Below are 21,555 nucleotides of genomic sequence, written 5' to 3' on the forward strand. Positions count from 1 at the left end.
CAGCAATTAGATTTTAACAGTTAGACAACCAAAGCAAAGCATATAATTGGCTGCTATGGTCAACATCACCAGTAATGTTTTACTCCATATTTTACACAGCATGATAAATATACTCTTAGGGGGGAATTCACAAAAGTGGAGAGAGCCCTTTTTTGGAGTAAAAGTGGTGGAAAAACTGGTGGAAAACACTTTCTCCAGATTCACAAACAGAAATCCGCCTAAATTCCGACTCAACCACCACTTTTCTGTTTTTGGTGAAAGAAAGACAATTTACAGACATTTTTGTGAATTTGACGTTTAAACAACATTTCTACGTCGTTTTAACAACATTTTTTCCCGACATTTTTCCCAACATTTTCAAAATGGGGACCAATTCTAAGCTCTTCTGTTTTGCTTTGTTGCACCCAGTCTCCATTTCACACTTCCAGTAGGGGCCCCATTGGGGGATCATTAACATATTAATGGGGATTAGCAAACTATTGTTAGGGGGCAAGTTTCTTTCTAACCATAGAACAATAGGTGCAAAAAGCCTCATTAACATTTAAAAAAACAAGTAAAACACTGATTAAACAAAAAGTTCAATTGATATCTTATATATAAAAAAGTTTTACCTCACATTTGCATTGCTATGCTAGTTTTAGCTTAAAGGAACAGTAACACCAAAAAATGAAAGTGTATAAAAGTAACTAAAATATAATGTTCTGCTGCCCTGCACTGGTAAAAGTTGTGTGTTTACTTCATAAAGCCTACTATAATTTATATAAATAAGCTGCTATGTAGCCATGGAGGCAGCCATTCAAATGAGAAAAGGCACAGGCACATAGCAGATAACAGATAAAACACTATTGTAATCTACAGAGCTTATCTGTTATCTGCTATGTAACCTGTGCCTTTTCTCCTTTTTTCCAGCTTGAATGGCTGCCCCCGTGGCTACACAGCAGCTTATTATATAAATTATAGTAGTGTTACTGTAGCAAACACACCAGTTTTACCAGTGCAGGGCAACAGTGCATTATATTTTTATTACTTTAAAGCTCTTTAATTTTTTGGTGTTACTGTTCCTTTAATGAATGAGACAATAATAACATTTTGTGCGAATATATTGTATACATTTTATTTAAAGCAAAAGTAAAGCCTCCCAGGCAAATTTTTAGTTTTAGCAGCAGTGCCCCCTCTTTAATCCCTTCACTGAGATTTGCCTAAACTTATCTCTGCTCCCATAGCATGTCCAGAACGACAGAGCTTGCATGATAGCATTGCCCTCCACCATTAGCTGTGTCCCTTCTGTTCTCAGCCGCCACCTTGGTGACCAGCAAACTGGGATATTGGGGTACAGGGTTGGACTGGCCCAACAGGGCACTGGATAAAAACCCAGTGGGCCCTAGTCCTGCTGGACCTCTTTTCACCAGGCATGTTGGTATGTGGGCCGGATTGCTGCTGCCCAGTAATGAGTAGGGGCTAGAGAAGACGGTATTTAGGCCCTTAAATCTTGTTACAGAAGTGGAATTACACAGAAATATAGAAAATATTAGAAAGCCCAGCTTGTCCTGAAAAAAATGATGTATAGGTGCCCTGGGCAAACTAAAGTTACCCTTCAGGAAATACCCCTAAAGTGAAATGACAAATGGCAAATGAAATGCAAACTCCTGCTGGTAAAATCCTTATCCCAAGGCTCCTGTAGCTGTGGGACAGGGTTTGATAGCACCGATAGATTTACTAAGAGCTAAAGACAAATTCTTAAAAAAAAATGTTGGGAAAATGACAAAATCTGAAAACTGTCTGTTTAAAAGACAAATTCACAAAAGTGGAGATAGAGGTTTGTGAATTAGGTGGAAAATCAGACAAATCTATCTCCACTTTTATTTTGTCGGAATATCACCACTTTTGTAAATTCCCCCCTTAGTGTTTGTATGGAAAAGCTCAGAGACCCAGTACACTGTGTCATAGACCTATGTCTAGAGGTAAATTCCAGGTAAATTCCACAGACATTAAAGATGACTAGTTGCCCTTTACAGTCCAATTGCTCTGAAGTCATCTGGCTACCGTACCACACAATATTAATCCCTACTGTAACACAAGTCACTGGTTGCACTCACTCACAGCATTACTCTACATTGCTGGATTAAAATAAATATGACTGGTTTTAAATGGCTGTGCCCCTTAAACTTTAATGGGTTAATAAACATAATTTTTTATAATAGCATGTTAATAAACATTATACAACTTTCATATAAAACATGCTCATAAGCATACCAAATGTTATAATAAATATGTAAAACATAAAAAAACATTAAAAACATTAAAAAAAAAAAGAAAGAACTGGTAATAAACTGAAACAAAAAAAAACAGAATGTGCAGGAGAGTTCTAGACAGTTGATGCATAATGGACTGAATATGTGTCCACAGGTAGTAAATACCAATCTGTAGCTAAACTTGTTGGGCCTGAAAGAAAAAACCCACATTAGTGGTTTCTTTTCAGACTTTCCCTGAGCTGTACAACACAAAAGCTGTATGGTGCATTAACAGAACTGCAAGCATAGGACTATTAGTGGGCGAATGTGACTCATAATGAATCTGTAACACAAACACCTTTGACAAAAAAGGAAACTTTTACATTGAAACCCTTAAGAAACTTTTACAATTTATAATTATTCCAGTAACTGTCAAGGGCCTATTTAATGTTTTATTTAAATTTTTTTAAAAAAACTCCAACGCAATCCTAATATTTTTTTTAAAAAATGGTACTTACCCTTTGTTTTTTATACATGCATTCTTGAGGTGAACGTAACTTGATGGAAAAATGCCCTATAATAAAAAAAAAAAAATTAGGTCAAAAAGCCAAAATGATCATACTCTTACAGATAGTGTTTCTCTTGTGAGTTTCAGAAATGTATTATACCTATCAAAAACGAAAAATTAGTACAAAAATGAAAAGCTTTGTGCGATGCTTTGCATGGACTGCAGTGGTGGGGGGAGGCATGTAGGCAACTCCTTCCTGACCCACCACATACCTTGAGCATTTCCGTGCAGAGCAGCTGGAGGAGCAGCCCATATCAGGGTCCTGTCCTTACTGCCTGCTTGCTCTTATGCCCCTTAGTGCTCTTGCATTGTGTCCCCTGGGATCAAGAATGACTCATATAGTTCCAATCCCCAAAGTGGCTTAAGACATATTTTCAAAAAAACATATGTTTAAAAGAGAACTCCAAAATAGTTTTTCTTCTATTATTATTTATGAAGCTATAGGCCTGCAATTCTGTTTATCATGGCAGTGAAATTCAGAAGGTATGTTATGGTTGCAATGGTGGTTCTGTCTTGTGTGGCTGTGGAAAGTGGCGTAGAAAACTATGCTATACTCTTTATTAAGTAAAATTTTTCCCTATGTATATTTAATAGTTTTGGGTTCCAATTCTAACACCAATGCGAAAAAGTTGGCATGGGAGATATTAAAATAATTGCATAGCCCTCCCTCACCCCTGCTTTCTTGCTCAGGACTCCATTACCCAAAAATATTCAATTAATCATTGTAGGTACAAGAATGCAGTTGAAATCACTAAGTCCATTTTTTCCAAAAGCCACCCTTTTTAATCTTTAAAACAAGGTTGCAACATAATTTAGCATTATACTGTAGATGCTGCAGAATCATAACCCCCAACATACCTTATGCAGTTTTAGAAATAAGGGTGGGTGCTGCAGTTGTATAGCATCTGATGCATCTAAAAGAAACCTTAAATTCTTATGACAAATAGTCACACACTATCTAAGCTTATTTTAATTCCAGATGGTAGAGTGGTGTGTGCCCCTTTAATGGGCTTTTACAACTGCTACATACTCCCCACTGCATTGTTAGAATTACTTGTATGTCCAGAGTTGAACATCAGGTTGACTGCTGCCATCATCAGCTCATTAGATCTGAACAACTTGGGAGCGAATACGGAGGCCCAACGACTTTGTGTAGTTGGGGATGGGACCTCAGGGGGTAAGTTGTGATGTGTTAAATTAAGGGGTGGGGGAAGTTTAGTTGTCCTTTAAAGAAGGCAGATATATGTTAAATACAAATTCACTACCTTAACATTTGGGTTCTTTACAGCAAATCCTCTGTACCAGCCTGTGAAAAACAAAGGCACAGAATTAGATTATGTACATATTGTTTCTGTAATTGTCAAATAATTACTTTGCACAGAGTATAAACTATTAAAGGAACAGTAACATTTAACAGTAACACCCGCTCTTAGTGTGTTGCCTCTCAAGGCAACTTCCGCAATTTCACTGAAATCGTGCCGCCACGTATGCCATCCCACCGGCGATTTACATTTTCACCGGTGGGATTGGATTTCGGGGAGATTAGTCGCCCGCGAACAGGGAGATTTGTTGCGGCCCAGATTTGTGCCAGAGCCCTTAGAGTGTATGCTTTCATGAGCAGGGCCCTCCCACTACTGTGTCCTAACAATTGTAACTGTTCATCAATTCTGGTGCAACTGTAAAAAAAATTTGTTTACTTCAGAACTATTACTACAGTTTATATAACTAAGAGGCTCTGCAGTCATGGGGGGTGCTATTAAATTTACAGCCCCAAAGTGACAACACCTTTATTTCATTCAAGTCAACGGGAGCTGCAGGAGATGATCATAACCTTGGGCTTACACATAAAAGGTGAAATACCTTTTCAAATGCCAGCAGCTTAATTCTGTATAGAATGCAACTTTTACTTATTACTAAGAAAGATAAGCAAAAGAAAATTGTAGGTGCTGAAACTGAGTGTAAAAAAAGTAAATGCTGCCAGTTTAAATGGGCATATGTTAGTTGCAAACAGGGCTGAAACTAGGGGTAGGCAGAAGAGGCTCCTGCCTGGCGCCCCCAAATCATTGCGCCCTAGGCAGTATGGCAGATTTATTATGCGCTGCATTATACAGCTTTGCCATGTAAAAATGGCGTAATTTTTTTATACGCTTCTTCTTAAAGCAACTTCTGCTTCGGCGTCAAATCTGGCATTCAGACAGCGTAAAATAAAACACACCTTGATAAATTCACTGTTTATTTTACACAGCTTTCATACAACATCTTTTTTTTTTTTTTTGGTGAATTTCATTGTATACAGCATAATTAACATGTCCCTATGTGTAACCCTTCCCAGAACTCAATTCCGAATTCAATAAAATACAGAAAATATTTAGTATCTGCACATTTTAACTAGAATATATGCTTTACAAGAAGCAGTAAAAGCTTGGCCCCTGCAGTGTCTCTGTACTAGTTCTAATAATATACATTTAGGGGTGTATTTATGTGTGTAAAACTAATTCGCTGAAAAAATGGAGTAAAAAGCTGTGTAAAATAAATGGAAAAGATCGCAATCTGAACACTGGATATTACGCCATTATTTTCCATAAGTTCCGGTGGAAGAAAAAAACGCGTAAAAAATGCGCCAATTTTACGCCGTTTTTACACGGCAAAGCCTGGCGATGTGTGGCGAATTTTCTCTCCGTTTTTTACACAGCATAATAAATATGCCCCTAACTGTATGCTGTTTGAGTATAGGGCATTTGCTATGCATCTGTTTATTCATTAAGGAACTACGTATTTTTAATGATCACGATCCTCTTCAATTATAAGAACAGCATTCAGCTAATATGTGATTAGCACTAGTACAAACATAATGCTGGGTAGAGTTGGTATATTTAAGCATTTTCTTGCCTTTTAAATACAAGAAAAAAAACTGAAAAAGGGCCAAAAAAAAAAAAAAAAAAGTTTTGTGGATGTAAAATAAATGGTGGTTGGTAATATTTCTTTTTAGTATCATTTGAAAGAGTTGGTATATTTAAGCATTTTCTTGCCTTTTTAATACAAGAAAAAAAAACTGAAAAAGGGCCAAAAAAAAAAAAGTTTTGTGGATGGAAAATAAATGGTGGTTGGTAATATTTCTTTTTAGCATCATTTGAAAGATAAAGCAGTGAGTTTTGGTATATGCAAGAAACCTGAAAGTGCAAGGCAAGATGTATAAGTGCTGAGACGGAATAATGATGCTGCAGAGTCTCTGCTCCGTATGTGTGAAAGTGAAATATTCCATCGACTACAATAAAAATGATTTATGGATGATTAATTTTTGATCAGGGTTTTTCTTTCTAAAAAGATCTTACTTCTCTCACAGAAATAAGATAACCAAGTTTAAGACAGGAGATATATTTGTCTTTTATATGAGAAAACTCCCAAATTGCTGAGACTTACAGCTCATTCAGAAATGAACTGTTCTAAACTTTAAATAAATATTTGTAAGATGTATGAAGAAAATATAAAAATAATAAGGGTTTCATTTGTGATAACAAGTTTGTACACATGAATGTCATATCTGTACAGTACAGTTTATCCCATGTAGCCCTTTATAGGACAGGCAGGCTGAAACTAAACCAAAGGGGCTGTCTGTTGTAGAATCAGGCAATCTGGAACTCACAGACCACACTTTGGTTAGTCATTTGGGTGCTGACAATAATACTGGGGTAAGAGAAGTTCTGAAGCAACATTCTGACTCTTTTCTACCTAACAACTTTTACATGCCAGAAACTTTTTTTCTATACCGTCTAAGAACAGAGCAGTTAAAAGAAACAAGTTGTAACAAAGTAACCACTACAGGGAAATAAGCAGAAAGAGACATGCAAATCTCTATATAGAGATGACATAAAAGCTTTGGTTCAGCTCAGCTGCTTTTCTCAGTTTTTCCTCAATGTTTAGGCATGAATGAGAACTCTTGATTTTAGTCAGCATTCTTAAAAAACAATATTGTAGCACAAGAGCAAAAAGAAGCATGTGAACCAAGAGACCAAGAGTTTGCAAGTACAAACTGAGAAACTGCATTATTTTTTGTACTCTTTTGTTTCTTTCTGTAAATCATACTGCACTAATGAGTAGCAATGAGCGATTTTTTTCGGCAGGCATGGATTCGCAGTGAATTTGCGTATTTTGCCATTGGCGAATTGTTTCGCAAAACTTCCGGGAGACAAAAAAAAAAATAGACTCGGGCGACAAAAAAAAAAAAATAGACGCAGGCGACAAATGCGTTTCACGAATTTTTCGCTGTTTTGCTAATTTTCTTGCTCGCTCGTCACTAGTAATGAGCCATCATGACTTTAATGTTTCTATTTTCAAATTGGATTGTTGCGACTGTGTGGAAAGACAGTATTACAATACAGCTCATGGAGGTGAGGCAGGCATAAATGAAGCATCTGACATGCACAGCCAAACCCTGGTGTCCTCCAGTTGTACCCAGTATATGGTAAATCGCCACTGTGATGGCATACGCGGCGCCGCAATTTCCCCCGAAATCGCGGAAGTTGCCTTGAGAGGAAACATGCACACACTATGGTCAGTTTCATCAGGAACAAATGAATCTGTCTGTATGTGTTTGGAGTGTGGGAGGAAACCCACTCAGATACAATAGAACATACATATTCCTTGCAGGTAGTGCCCTGAGTGGAATGGAATCAAGGACTCCAATGCAAAGGATTGACTTGAACCTTTGTGTGGGAAAAACTATAGTATGGCCATTTGTGACAAGTAAAAGCCAAGTAAAAGCATCAAACATTTTAAAAACAAGGTGGAAATGATCAATTATCTTAACCCCCACAGCATATGTGACATAGAAATATAATGTACATAAGAAAAAATATATACCTTCACATTTTTCAAGGATTTGAACAGTGTCACCAATCTCTAACGTCAAGCCATGTTGAGAGGTTGCTCGAAAGCTGGCCACCACTGGAAAACAAGATCAAATCAATCAGATTTTAGCATGATAAGCAAAACAAGTTTTAACACAGACAATCAAGGTCTTTTCAAACTGTTTAGATTTTAAAGCCCTTGGTTTTTATTTTTCTGCAGCGGGAAGAAGAATATCTTTAATATCTGACTTGCCCAAATGACAGAATTTCTTGGTAGTACCAAACCTAAACTCACCTGCACAGAAATATTTTAGGTTTCATTTATAAAGTGAGAGTGCAAAGTGTAGATGTAAAGCACCATGTTTCTTGTACTTAATGCCCTAGGCGCAGGTGTTTTCACAGAAGGGTGGAGTGCAAAGACCTGTGCTTCTCCCACTACCTTAAGGGAGAACAGGTTGTGCCACAGCGTCCAGTACAACTCTAACCTTGCACCTCATTCAGAAACTAATTTGTTTTCTTTTTGGACAAAAGTATTCATACCCTTGGTATTAGGAATCAGGACTTTTATCACAGAAAAGTTGCATATATATTTTTCACAAATTTCAATATTCAGCTAAAGGTTAGGATCAGTTCAGTATTTGGAAGATTTGGTTTCAAAGATCATTACAACCAAACCAAAGTCAATCACATCATTATTGCAAACTGAAGTCTCTGGAACCAGTCACATGTCCTGCATCACTAATTCTAAATTATTTTTGTAAAAATTATTTTCAACGGCTAACCATGCAATGGCAATGTTTCTCTTGCTTTTTGTGTACAAATAATGTCTTGTTATCATTTCTAGCAGCTGGTCAACTCCAGAATATGGGTTAGACCAAGTGCTGGCACAAGGGTGCGTCTAGCAGCTGGTCAACATCACAGTGGGGGTAAAAAGGAGCACTAGCAATTTCTTTCTGTTTCATGTACTGATTCTAAATGCCTAATTTATAATGGGTAATGTAACAAGGCTGGCCAGGTCAGCTCTCTGATATTTATGTACCTTAGCTACAGGCATTTTCACAGGTGCCTGGGAGAAAGGAAAAAAAAGTTCAGCAGTTATAGCAGTTATACCTCTTATGTTTCTGTGCCTTACAAATGCATATCAGAGACAGTTTTATAATCACTGCATATTTAAATTCCTCTTTACACCTTACCATACATATTAGTATATTAGCCAGTTTTTAAATTATTATTATGCTGCTATCTTATGGATTGAGTTATTCTCTAATAATTGCTTCTACCTCAACAAATTGTGGCCTTTGAAAAACCACTTTATATTACCATACCTCAGGCACAAAAACACACAGTGCAGACTATAAACAAGGCAGGACAAGGTCTCACCAAGCCACAATAATTATATGTTCATCCATTAAGATTATAATAAAAATAAAAAGTTATAATTATTTGAAAGGCAGAAGGATTTCTGACTTTGTTTAGGTTCTGTATCTGAAAACATCTTCACTTTTGCATATTTCATATCCTATTATTGACTGAGCCTAATTAATTCCTGGGTCCTGTCCAACATGGAGACCAACATGGTCAGTAATGCACAAGCAAATCCTTACAACTAAGCTAGAAAAAATGAAAAGTGAAGAGTTCAAAAGAATGCCTTAATATTCAGCTGTGTACCCAAGGAATATGTAAAAATAAATCCACATCTCCATCAACTCATAAAATAAGTGTAAATTTCTAGTCTTTCACAATTCTGACCGTTTCTTAAGAAATGCTTGGTCTAGCCAGATATTGGCACAGAGATGGAAACTGTATGTTTCAGCATTCCAGCGCCTCCTGCACAACCATATGTTGCTGTATGCACCCTTGGTATTGTACAAGGTTGCCTAAGGCATCATGCTGTTCTGGAAACCTTAACAAAAGATACAAATTAAACCAGAAAAACACTTGGGAAGCAGATGTTACAGGCACATCTCAATAAAATCTCCACAGCAGGTACTAATACCATATTATAATAATTAGAGTGCAGGATTATGTTTCTTGTGCCAAAAAGGACAGAATATGTTCTACATTAAATCATATTGCAATAATGAGATACAATACACAAAAGCAATTCACGCCAAATGAATTTCATTACATTTCAATTATGAATTGCATTACATGTGCCATGCTAAGCAGATGTCAATAAGTATACAATTTGTAGGTTAATATTTTCTACAAAGCAGAGACAGGATATTCGAAGCAACTGATGGCCACTTTTCATTTCAGAATGGCTAATGACACACAAAGTCAGACTGTGGGTGTAGGGCCCACCAGGGCTGCCGCCCTGGTGGCCCTACACCCCCCAAGGTGCCACCGCCATGCCCCCCTTACCCCTCGCATGGGCCCCCACCACCTGCCTGACGTCCTCTCCTGAGCACGCATAAGTGAAACTTACTTTCAACACATCAGTGGGGCCCACCAGGCTTTTTCCCAGTGCCCCGGTGGCCCAGTCCGACACTGATGACAAAACCTATTGATCATACTGAGACTATTAGAGAAAAGAATATTATCATATTGTTGAACTTAAGGACACCTGGGTTAAAAGATACATTTTGAAAGACATACATTTTAGCAACTAAGCATGTGACTATTCAGTGACTACTCGTTTTTTATCACCACAAAAGGAGAAGGCAAAGCTTTGTAAGTTACTTACTCAGCCAAATTTTGAGAAGTTTAAAGCACATTCCTGTTTGTAAGAGCTAAAGTGATGGACATATCAAAAAGCACAGCTACTGATATTCAATATTATTATCCTTACTCAAGGGTCATTGTATATACAGGTATATGTATATAGCACTGACATTTCACAGACTATTACCATATTACACATGATTCACATCAGACCCTGTCCCAGTTGAGCATGTAGTCTAGGGACCATTTCACACTCACAAACACTGGTCAATTTTATGAGTAGCTAGGTTGCCTGCCTGCACAAAGAGAACATCAAATTCCTGGACAAACTAAACAGCATATCAGGGATCCCCAACGTTTCTAACTCATGAGCCACAGTCAAACGTAAAAAGACTTGGGAAGCAACGCATCATAAAAGTTCATGGAGGTGCGAAATAAGGGCTAAGATTGGCTATTAGCCTCTATGCACACTATCAGCTTACAGGGGGCTTTATTTGGTAGTAAATCTTGTTTTTATTCAACCAAAACTTGCCACCAAGTCAAGAATTCAAAAATAACTAGCTGGTTTGGGGGCACTGAGAGCAACATCCAAGGGGTTGGTGAGTAACATGTTGCTCACGAGCCACTGGTTGGGTATCACTACAGCATATTCTAAAAGATGTTCAATACTTATTTAGAATCATGCAACTTGCCTTTGTATAACAATGGCAAACACAATGCTTCCTCGGGAAGATTATACATTCTGCATTTCACCGTTTTTATATTCTCTGTATGGATGTTCACAGGTAATTTGCTATGCATCTTAACAAACATTTATTGCCTGGGAAACTATATAAATGACACTATGTAACAAGGGGAGCCAGTGCTAGTGCTCCGTCTCCACCCGGTTTTCCCACCTGCTTGTCTATTCATAGGTGTAGACATGCATAATTTTACATACAGTTAATAGGGACACGAAAATTTATTTTTTGGCAATGTATTTTGTGCATAAATCTGTCATTTCTGTCACATCTTTGCATATAGAGGCAATCTGTACTTAAGCTTGAAGAGCTTTTAAACATACTGTATTGTTTCCATAAAGATAACTTGTTTAATGAGACATATGTTAACAAGATTATTTAGAAATAACAACAGTATCCAGGTTGTAAGAAGAAAAAAAACATTAATAAAGATAAAAACACACTGAATACAAGGTAATGCAATAAGAATGAATAAATTTTACACACTGCACCCTGCTTCACAATTTTAATCTGTTTAGTCATATCATCCCCTAACCTGAATATGTAACAAACACTAGCAGCCAGGACTTACAAATCTAATAACTTATATAATACACAGGATTGCTTTTTTAAATTTCCCCTTGCTTTTCTGGTAAAAACAGAAATTAGGGGATAAAAATGGGAAGGGGTAGGAAATAGGTTTGTAAAAAAAGCTCCAAATGAGGCCTGTTTTAGTAAATGCAAATATAAAGTGACCTTGTTCCATTAATTGCAAAGGCTGCTAGATGGAGAGAAACTCAAAATTGTAGTTTTTGCAAGTATTGTACTTTACAGGTACATTGGAGGGCATTATAGACTGATAGAGGGGGGCTTTTTTCCCATATAAAAGATCAACACACCATAGGCCACGCCTTTAGATTAGATAAAAGCGCTAAGGCTGTGGAATACCCTGTTAGATGATACTTAAGATGCCTTTAAGAGCAGCTTGGATAATTTATTGGAAAGCATAATATCCAAGGCAATTCTCAGCATTGTGTATGGCAGGGTATTTTCTGGTGTTTAGTAGCTGTGGCAAGTAGCTGCTACTAATAGCTCTGTTTGTCTTCACCATAAGAGTAAAGACCCTTGGAACTACTTAGTAGCAGCTACTTAACACCAGAAAATACCCTGCCATAGACAATACTGAGAATTTCCTCTGCTAAAACAAATGTAGAGACAATTATCAGTAAATGATCAGCATAGTCTATTTTTGTAGTCGTGACAAGTAGCTGCTACTAGTAGCTCCGTGTGTCTTCACCCTAAGAGCTACAATTAGTTAGTTGGTATTAGTATATATAGTTATAAATTTGAGTGTACAGATAAGTCTCTATAAGTACTGTATATACTCGAGTATAAGCCGAGTTTTTGAGCACCCAAAATGTGATGAAGAATTAACCCTCGGCTTATACTCGAGTCCCTCTGCTACCTGATTCCCTGCACGCTCTTCTGTGTGCTGCTCCTTCCTGGTTCCTTGCCCCGCCCCCCGGCGTGACGTCACACGCTCCCTGCTTTAGCTCCTGTGTGTATGTGTGTAATGGGGAGGGCGGGGAGGAGGAGGGAGAGCAGGCATGCACGGAAAAGCTCAAACTGGCCTGCTATTTATCTCTTTGTGTGGTGAGAGCTCTTTGATGCAGGCAGGCAACGGAACCATCAAGCCTGCATGTAGCTGAGGAGGTGAGGAGCGAGCAAGTGAGTGACAGGGAGGGAGAGAGGGAGGGGTAACTCCTTAAAGTAAAACTCCCACTGAATAGGGGGGGGAGTAGGGGGAGCCTGGCATCTTGCATACTTATTCCCTGCACGTCTTTGTTCAGTAAGATTGATAGATCCTAATTTTATTGGAATTTATTTTGATAATTGAAACTTAGAAGCTGCTGCATTTCCCACCCTAGGCTTATACTCGAGTCAATAGGTTTTTCCAGTTTTCTTAGGTAAAATAAGGTACCTCGGCTTATATTCGGATAGGCTAATACTCAAATATATACGGTATGTGTATATATGTGCACTGGGTTTAGATTGGAGGGTTTGAAGTTAATGGACTCTTTTTTTTTTTTTTTTTTTAATTAAACAAGGGGCCTAATACATGCCAGACCACTGTGCATGTGCTTGGAAAGTGCTGAAATGCTTAATGAGAGCGCAGAGGGACTGTGGAGCAAATTAATTATTTAATTCCCTCCGTGCATAAAGGGTTAACTTACCCAAGCTCATTTCCTGTGAAAAGGCAGCCCTTGCTCACCCCTCCTCTTCCTACATCGCCCGCGCTGCGCGCCCCCTGCTGCTGCCAGTGTGCCCTGAGCTGCATCTTCCTCCCGCCCTCCCCTTTTTCAGGCATTTTTACCTTATAAAATTTTAAATTCTGTCAACCACATATAAATTTCGGTAAAGCACTGTTTATTCTGATTGTTAAAATGTGTTAATATTTTGTCACAGCATATGGCGGGTGATAGTGTTTGGCCATTTAATCTATGGTGGTATTTGATGTCTTCCACGTGCCCACTGTGTTCGCAGTGGCTGGCATTCCGTTATAAAACAGTTATACAGTTTGTTAAATGTTGGGTAAAGGTGAATTGCATGGCAAGGACTATTGATGATATATCCTATAATAAAGCTGTAACCGAACTCCACCCCACCTAACTGTGTCCGTGTGTCCTTTATGCCAGACGATTACATCAGGGGGTCAGGTAGAAAGGGAGGGGAATAAGTCTCCACTGCCCATAGCATAAAGAGAAATAAAGTCATTTTGGCATTTTACTGCCAATAGATTTGGCACATTAGTGCCACCTAGAATACTATATTTATTCAACAGAAAGCTTTACTATACCTGAGTAAAGGGCCCTAGAAGTTCCCTCTGATCGCAGCTGCCATTTTAGCTTGGTCTTGGTAGCTTCCTGCTGCAGTTATAGCCATTGTAAGCTCAGATCACACATTCGTAAGGGTGGGGAAGTGAGTTCTTATGCATTCTTATGGGAGGGGGGAGCAGGAGAAGGGAGGGAGAGAGGGAAAGAGAAGAGAACTGAGCAGACTTTAGCCCCAAACCTGAAGGACCCCTAATAGAGAGTTAGTCTGATACCGAAGAACATGTTCCCAAAAAAGGAGACAAGAAATCATGTGTTTCTTTGGATAGAGGACTCAAAAGAAGCGTTTCTGTGAGTGCTTATGGCTGTATTTACAGACCTTTCTGATAAAGCTTACTTAGTTTTTACCTTTCCTTCTCCTTTAATGGTAGAGGCAAGATAATCTCCAGAAAGTGAGGGGACATACCTAAACCTTAATAGGGCTGCTATGCATGGGAGTCACTAGAGTAACCCCTTTTATGCTAAAACAAACACATTAGTAAACAATAATTGTGGCAATCAGTTGCAGTGTAAAAAAAAAATAATTCACAATACCAAACAATCTCTATATTGTATATATATATTCTTCACTACCTCTATTAGCTTTGAAACAGACACATTAGCAAAGCATGTGCACAATGGTTTATTATCCCTATAATCTGCGCTAACACAGGAGGCATAAACACTTGCTAGCTTACAACAATGATGTTATTTAGAAATGCTGCCAAGTAATAACTCTGTGACCAGTTAAATAATAAATGTGCCACCCTGTGTGAAATTGCTTGGATCTGTTTTTCATTCTAGCGTAACCTGACCAATTATAAATACCAGCAAACACAAGGGCTGACAGTATTAGGTTCAACTGTATCTCAACATAGTTCTTGTAAAGTACACTGCTGTCTGGTAAGCATACAATTTGGACACCAGAAGAATAAAAAAGATGTAAATGTAATAATAGTATTGCACTTTTTCTAGGAGAAATAACTTCTGTGTGCAAACCTTTATTCTAAATCAATATCAGCTTCAAAATGTATCTGTGGAAAGCATTGCCCGGTAAATTGGGGCATTTATAAGTAAATGGCTGGTAACGATGAGCACTTCTGCTGCATTGCTAAAAAGTACTGTGCAACATCTATTGTATTTCCATTAAACTAAATCTAAATATAAAGTGGCGCTGAAGCTAAAATGTAATTTCCTGTAGTTAAAGGAACAGTAACTCCAAAAAATGAAAGAGCTTTAAAGTAATAAAAATATAATGCACTGTTGCCCTGCACTGGTAAAACTGGTGTGTTTGCTACAGTAACACTACTATAATTTATATAATAAGCTGCTGTGTAGCCACGGGGGCAGCCATTCAAGCTGGAAAAAAGGAGAAAAGGCACAGGTTACATAGCAGATAACAGATAAGTTCTGTAGAGTACAATAGTGTTTTGTGTTTTATCTGTTATCTGCTATGTGCCTGTGCCCTTTCTCCTTTGAATGGCTGCCCCCATGGCTACATAGCAGCTTATTTATATAAATTATAGTAGACTTTCTGAAGTAAACACAAAACTTTTACCAGTGCAGGGCAGCAGCACATTACATTTTAGTTACTTTTATACACTTTCATTTTTTGGTGTTACTGTTCCTTTAAGGAAGAAAGTGCTATGTTCAGGTATTTTAATCACGTTAAACCAAGGTAGAATCAAGAGGGCATTTATTATGCCACATTATCAGTTATTACTGCAATATAGAAATAGGCTGATAAAACATTGTATAATGTTAGTATTAAAAATACTAATATAAAATATAAGGGGAAACAGAGCTAACCAAGTCACAGCTACTGTAATAACATTAAAAGAAGAAAAAAATGTTACAAATTAGACGTGATTCAGTTATCTTTTTACTCCAAATGTCAGGGATGGAGTTAAGACCCCATAGATAATAAAAGGCACTAAGTTTGTCCAGGTGCAGCGACCCATAGCAACAAATTACATGGTTTTTTTTTTAAGCAGCTGACAAGTAAATGCTACATGCTGATTGGTTGCTATAGTTTAATGGAGAAGGAAAGGCAAAGTCACTTGGGGGTGCCAAAATGTTAGGCACCCCCAAGTGACTTGAATCGCCTACCTTTTACCCCGGGCTGATGCCCCTGTAGCGCTTCCTCCTTCCTGGTTTGCGAGTGCGCGCATGCGCAGTAGAGTGAAAAGCCGAACTTTAACAGAAAAGTAACAGCTCTCGGGTAGAGAGCACACAGGGATCGGGTCTGGGCCAGTGGGGCCCACCAGATTATTTCCCGGTGCCCTGCTGGCCTAGTCCAACCCTGCTGGAGTGTCAGAGAAACTCAGGAGGATTTTTTAAACATCATATCCTTGTGTTTTTCAAGCCTAGCAACATACTAAGACAAGCTGGTACACCCAAAGGATCAAACACAAAAAGAAAAACAAAGTATATGCTGTCCAGTTAGCAAGGATTGCACAGATCTTAACACTACGGGGGATGAAGCAACTGCTCACCAAGTGAATGGTTCAGCATAGAAGGGCAAACTCTACAAGGCAGTAGAGATGTAGCGAACTGTTCGCTGGCGAACTAATTTGCGCGAACATCGGGTGTTTGCAAGTCCGCAAATTCGCGAACTTTTGGCGATGTTCGCCATTTTGGGTTCGCCGCGGGTTTTTTTCCGCCGCGTTTTTTCACCTCGGTTTTTTCCGCCGCGTTTTTTTGCCTTTGCGTATACATAGGAATAGCTTGCGTTTTTTTTTTTGGCGTTATTTTTTGGCTTTTCTTTGCGTTTTTTTGCGGGTTTTTTTGCGTTTTTTGTACAAAGTATTTTTCATAGAAATTTTTGCCCTTGATCCCCCTCCTGCATGCCACTGTCCAGGTCGTGGCACCCTTTAAACAACTTTAAAATCAGTTTTCTGGCCAGAAATGGCTTTTCTAGGTTTTAAAGTTCGCCTTCCCATTGAAGTCTATGGGGTTCGCAAAGTTCGCAAATATTTAATTGCTATTAGCAGTGTTTGCCATTGCTAGTCCTTTTCTATTCTCTGCCCTGGTGGCCCTGGCACTTGAAACAATGTAACACATGGCAGGACACTGACAGACCTGTATTGCTGGAAGAGACTGACCTTTGGAACATTGTATAAAAAGTAAAAAACAGGAGTTCAGCAAATGCTGCTTTCAATTGCAATTGCATTTACAAGTAACTTTTAAAGCACTAACATTTTTCAATAGATTCATTGGAAAATCGCCTGGAATTAGGTTTTCTTTTATTAGGCAAAAAAAAATATTTTTAGGGTTGACATGTCCTTTAAGGTAAAGAAACCATCCCTTAAAGGAAAAATAAAGTCAAAGTCACTTGGGGGTGCCAAAATGTTAGGCACCCCCAAGTGACTTTGACCGCCTACCTTTTACCCCGGGCTGGTGCCCCTGTGAGGAAGGAACAGCACCAGCCCGGGGTAGCTGCCGGCGCTTCCTTTTCCTGATTCGCTGCGCGCGCATGCGCAGTAGAGTGAAAAGCCGAACTTTAAATGTTAAAGTCGGCTTTTCACTCTACTGCGCATGCGCCCACCGCTGGCACTCAGGAAAAGGAAGCGAGGAAGACGGAAGCGCTGCGCTCCAGGTGCCCCGGGCTGGTGCTGTTTTCTCCTAACAGGGGCACCAGCCCGGGGTACGAGGTAAGCGGTTAAAGTCACTTGGGGGTGCCTAACATTTTGGCACCCCCAAGTGACTTTGACTTTCGTTTCCCTTTAACAGAGGAACGGGCTTCCGACACCATCTGTCTGCTACATACTGTGCCATTCTAACAACTTTATCCCAGTGGTCACATCACTTCACACCTTCATTCATGCAATTCTTACAACTAACACCTGTCTCTATGAGTTGTATGACACCTTAGTAATTCTATCAGAGTAACCTCGGAGCATTCACACCTCTGTGAGTTTTAGGTGTCACCTCCCTGAAGAGTTACATTGTACCACTATGATTGGATTAGTGGAAGAGTCTATATATGCAGAGGACCTCCAGTACCAGTCAATTGAACTCAAGAGGCTGCTTGGGTAGTGATACATATTCAATGATTACTCAGCAAGTCCAGTTGTTCTAAAATCTACTAGATATACAATGACCGGAATGAATGAAAACCTTCGTAGACATTTTACACACTGAAAGAAAACCAAGATAGTCTGCCTCTGTGCTCTTTGATTCCATTTTTTTCAACTTAATTTTAGAGTAATGCCACCCCTCCATTATAAAGGTGATGGTTTCTGGGATTTGGAAGTCCTTCTGCTATACAAAGAATGTGTGCACCTCCCGCTATTACAAGCAGAGGGACTTTCACAATATCACAATATGAAGCTGGGATTGCATAATGCTGTGATCTTAATGTGTGGGGGAAAACTGGTCCAAAAGAGCACAGAGGTAGACTATCATATTTTCCTTTCAGTCAAAGGAATCAGTTACCTGTGAACAAAAAAATCATGTTGATTTTTGGACATTTATATATCTATTTTTACAAAAGTCCAGGTGATTGAGCTCATGTCAAAAAGTGGTATAACAACATTTAAAATATACTTTTACTTATAGTGCAAGACTCATGATGTGACTCATGGTTGAACATTAATTATGGTAATTATTTCAGACACCCAATTTATGCTGTCTGTTTAGTCTCCTGTTGTAGCTAGTTGGTTCCTGTTGTCAGATCTGCGTAGTCAAGTGCCGTAGTCAGGCATTACAGAATCCCATCTAGTTAACAACTTATAAAGAAATTGTTAATAGAGTCATACGGCCAACTTAGAATTTGTTGTTACATATACATCATTTTCTTCTTTTGATACAACTTTTTGGGTCATTTTGTTATTCCAGTGGCAGCCATCATTATCTAGATATAACTGATTCAGTGAAGGCTGCCAAGAAGCCTTAAAGGAAAAAAGCAATTTTGGCATTTTACTGCCAATAGATTTGCCACATTAGTGCCACCAAGAATGCTACATTTAATCTGCATAAAACTTTAAAGGAGAATGCAAGTCAAAATTTAAAACGCATACTGCCCAATAGTCCTCCTATTGTTTAGTAAAAACGCCACACTTTTGGCTCACCTAATCAAATATTTACTCAGTCACACTTACTTCACATTTTCTAGAACAGGCAGCCATCTCTAAAAAGGTATTCTCCCTTCCTTTCCCTCCTTGCTTCATACTGCACATGTGTTTCATTCCCTCTCCCCCCTCCCCTCTGCCAGATCCGCTTCTGATTGGCTGGTGGGCATGTGTAGCTCAGAACAGGAGACAGGATCAAGTTACACACATGCTCAGAGAATAGGAAGGCTGCCGCTGGCAGCCTACAGGAAGGGAAGAGAGATTTCAGTGATGTCACTGTAGTCTTCACACTGCTGTAGGCTGCCAGCACCATACCTCAGAGAAGCAAGCAGGGATCTGGGAATTTAGATATGCAGTAAGTACTTAAAAAGAATGCCTTTAAACTTACTTTTAATTTATATTAACCTTTCATTGTCCTTTAACATATCTTAGTAAATAGCCCTAGAAGCTCCATTTGTTTGTTTAAGATAGCAGCTGCCATTTTAGCTTGGTCTTCCTAGCTTCCTGCTGCAGCTCTAGAGGCTGGTAGCTCAGATTATACATTCCTAAGGGAGAGGGGAGTGAGTTTATTAAATTCTTATGGGAGGGGGGAGCAGGAGAAGGGAGGGATGAGAGATCTGCGCAGACTCTGGGGGCCAGAGTCTGCGCAGCTCTCTCATCTCTCATCGGGAATGAAGGAGAGTAAGTCTGATACCAAAGAACATAGAAAAGGAGACAAGAAATCCTCTGTTTCTTTTGATAGAGGACTCAGTGCCACTTTTCTGTGAGTGCTTATGGATGTATTTAGATAGACTTTTCTGATAAAGCTTACTTAGTTTTTATCTTTCCTTCTTTTTTAATACTTAGATTGTAAGGGACCTCCTTCCCACTGTGTATCTTACCACATGTTACTTAATCTCTGGATATTTATACTAATTCACTTTATTTATTATAATGCTAGTTTTATCTGTCTTTACTTTTCTACATTTTACACTACATTTTACAACACTGTGTTTCCACACAGATGCCCAGATAAAAACATAATATATAATAAAAAAAATAGCAATTTATTGAACGGGCTAGTGATATTAAAGCTTCTAAATAAGGACAAAACAAATGTTCCACCATAACATCCCAAACACGTTAGCAATATCATGCTTAAAGGCTCACTAAATATAAATAGGTCATGGTAATCTCTGAGAATGCTGGCACTGTTTGCACAATCATGGGTTATGAAATGCAAATTAAATTGATAGAATAACATATTGTAAGTCTTTATGTTAGAGTGAAACAACTGTTTCAAATTTTTATTGGAAACAGGTTATTCTGAACTTTAATGTTGATCTCTAGGCCACAGTTTTAAAAACTATTGACCTAAAAAAGTTCTAAATAAAAGGGCTTATTCTTTACATATCTTAAAAAACTGCCTTAATGTAGTTGCTCACAGTACTTTTCACTTGTTGTTTTTTTGCTTGTTACATATAGTTACATAGTTACATAGGGTTGAAAAAAGACCAGAGTCCATCAAGTTCAACCCATCCGAGTAAACCCAGCACACAACCTATACTAACCAATCTATACACTCACATACATAAACTATATATATACAACCAGTAATACTAACTGTAGATATTAGTATCACAATAGCCTTGGATATTCTGCTTGTTCAAAAACTCATGTTGACCATTGCTTGTTGACCATTAGCAACAGTTACTCATAACAACAGTTAACAGTTGCTATGGGTAAATACATTTTTATACTCCTTGTTGGCACACCTTGTTGCTACAATTTGTATGCAATTTACTTCTGAGGATGCTAATTTATAAATCCACTAATATAAACACAAAAAAATTCTGTCACAGTGACTCCAAGGGACACATTTACTAATCCACGAACATCCGAAAGCGTTTTTTTTGTAATGATCGGTATTTTTGCGACTTTTTCGTCGCCGTCGCGAAAAATTCAGATTGGTTTTTCCGTTGTTTACAATTGCTCAATATGAAAAAATTGCGACGACGACAAAAAAGTCACGCAAAATACGATGAAGTCGTGACGGCAACGAAAAAGTTTTGCAAAATACGAAACAATCGCGGTGGCGACAAAAAAAAAAAATCGCAAAATTTTCGTTTCCAAACCAATTTTTTCCCATTCGGGATTCGGATTCAAAGATTAGTAAATGTGCCCCCAAGTGTTACATGTATATGTTCAAAATGTAAAGTGAGCCAAGGTAATAACTCCTCAAAGTTAATTCTAGGGATCCCTTTCATTCCAACAGCAACACATAAAAATGGTAATACCATTATTTCATGCATTCTGAAGCAGTGTTTGATTGATACTTGGGTATTGATGATTGAAATCAGGATATCGGACATTTTGAGGTTGTCCAGACAGGCTGGTCATTATAGTCATAGTTAAAAAAGATGCACATCTGCTTTGCAGCTCTCTTACATACAAACATTAAAAGATGCAGTCTATCTTTATTAATCAGATTTCTTTAAGATGTCTCTCCAGCATTTTCCAACTATTTTCTTTAAGGAGTTTTTGATTTCCTCTCAGGCTATGAGCTGATAAAAACACTAACCACCTGGCAAAATTGTTGACATTT

At 38.3% G+C, this 21,555-nt stretch overlaps 1 protein-coding gene across 3 annotated transcripts in view; it reads right to left on the minus strand.

The window, feature by feature from the left end:
• The window catches only part of dock4 (dedicator of cytokinesis 4), a 169,817-nt gene that overhangs the window by 105,155 nt on the left and 43,107 nt on the right, over nucleotides 1–21,555 (minus strand). For all 3 annotated transcript variants that reach the window (XM_002932824.5, XM_031898963.1, XM_031898962.1), the window contains exons 2-4: nucleotides 7,660–7,743; nucleotides 4,065–4,105; nucleotides 2,750–2,805 (exon numbers count right to left, since the gene is read on the minus strand). In XM_002932824.5, the coding sequence (XP_002932870.3) occupies nucleotides 2,750–2,805; nucleotides 4,065–4,105; nucleotides 7,660–7,743 (181 nt within the window). The remainder of the gene's footprint in view (nucleotides 1–2,749; nucleotides 2,806–4,064; nucleotides 4,106–7,659; nucleotides 7,744–21,555) is intronic.

Source organism: Xenopus tropicalis, chromosome 3 (genome assembly GCF_000004195.4).
Source record: "Xenopus tropicalis strain Nigerian chromosome 3, UCB_Xtro_10.0, whole genome shotgun sequence".
In the NCBI taxonomy this organism is placed as follows: Eukaryota; Metazoa; Chordata; class Amphibia; order Anura; family Pipidae; genus Xenopus; species Xenopus tropicalis.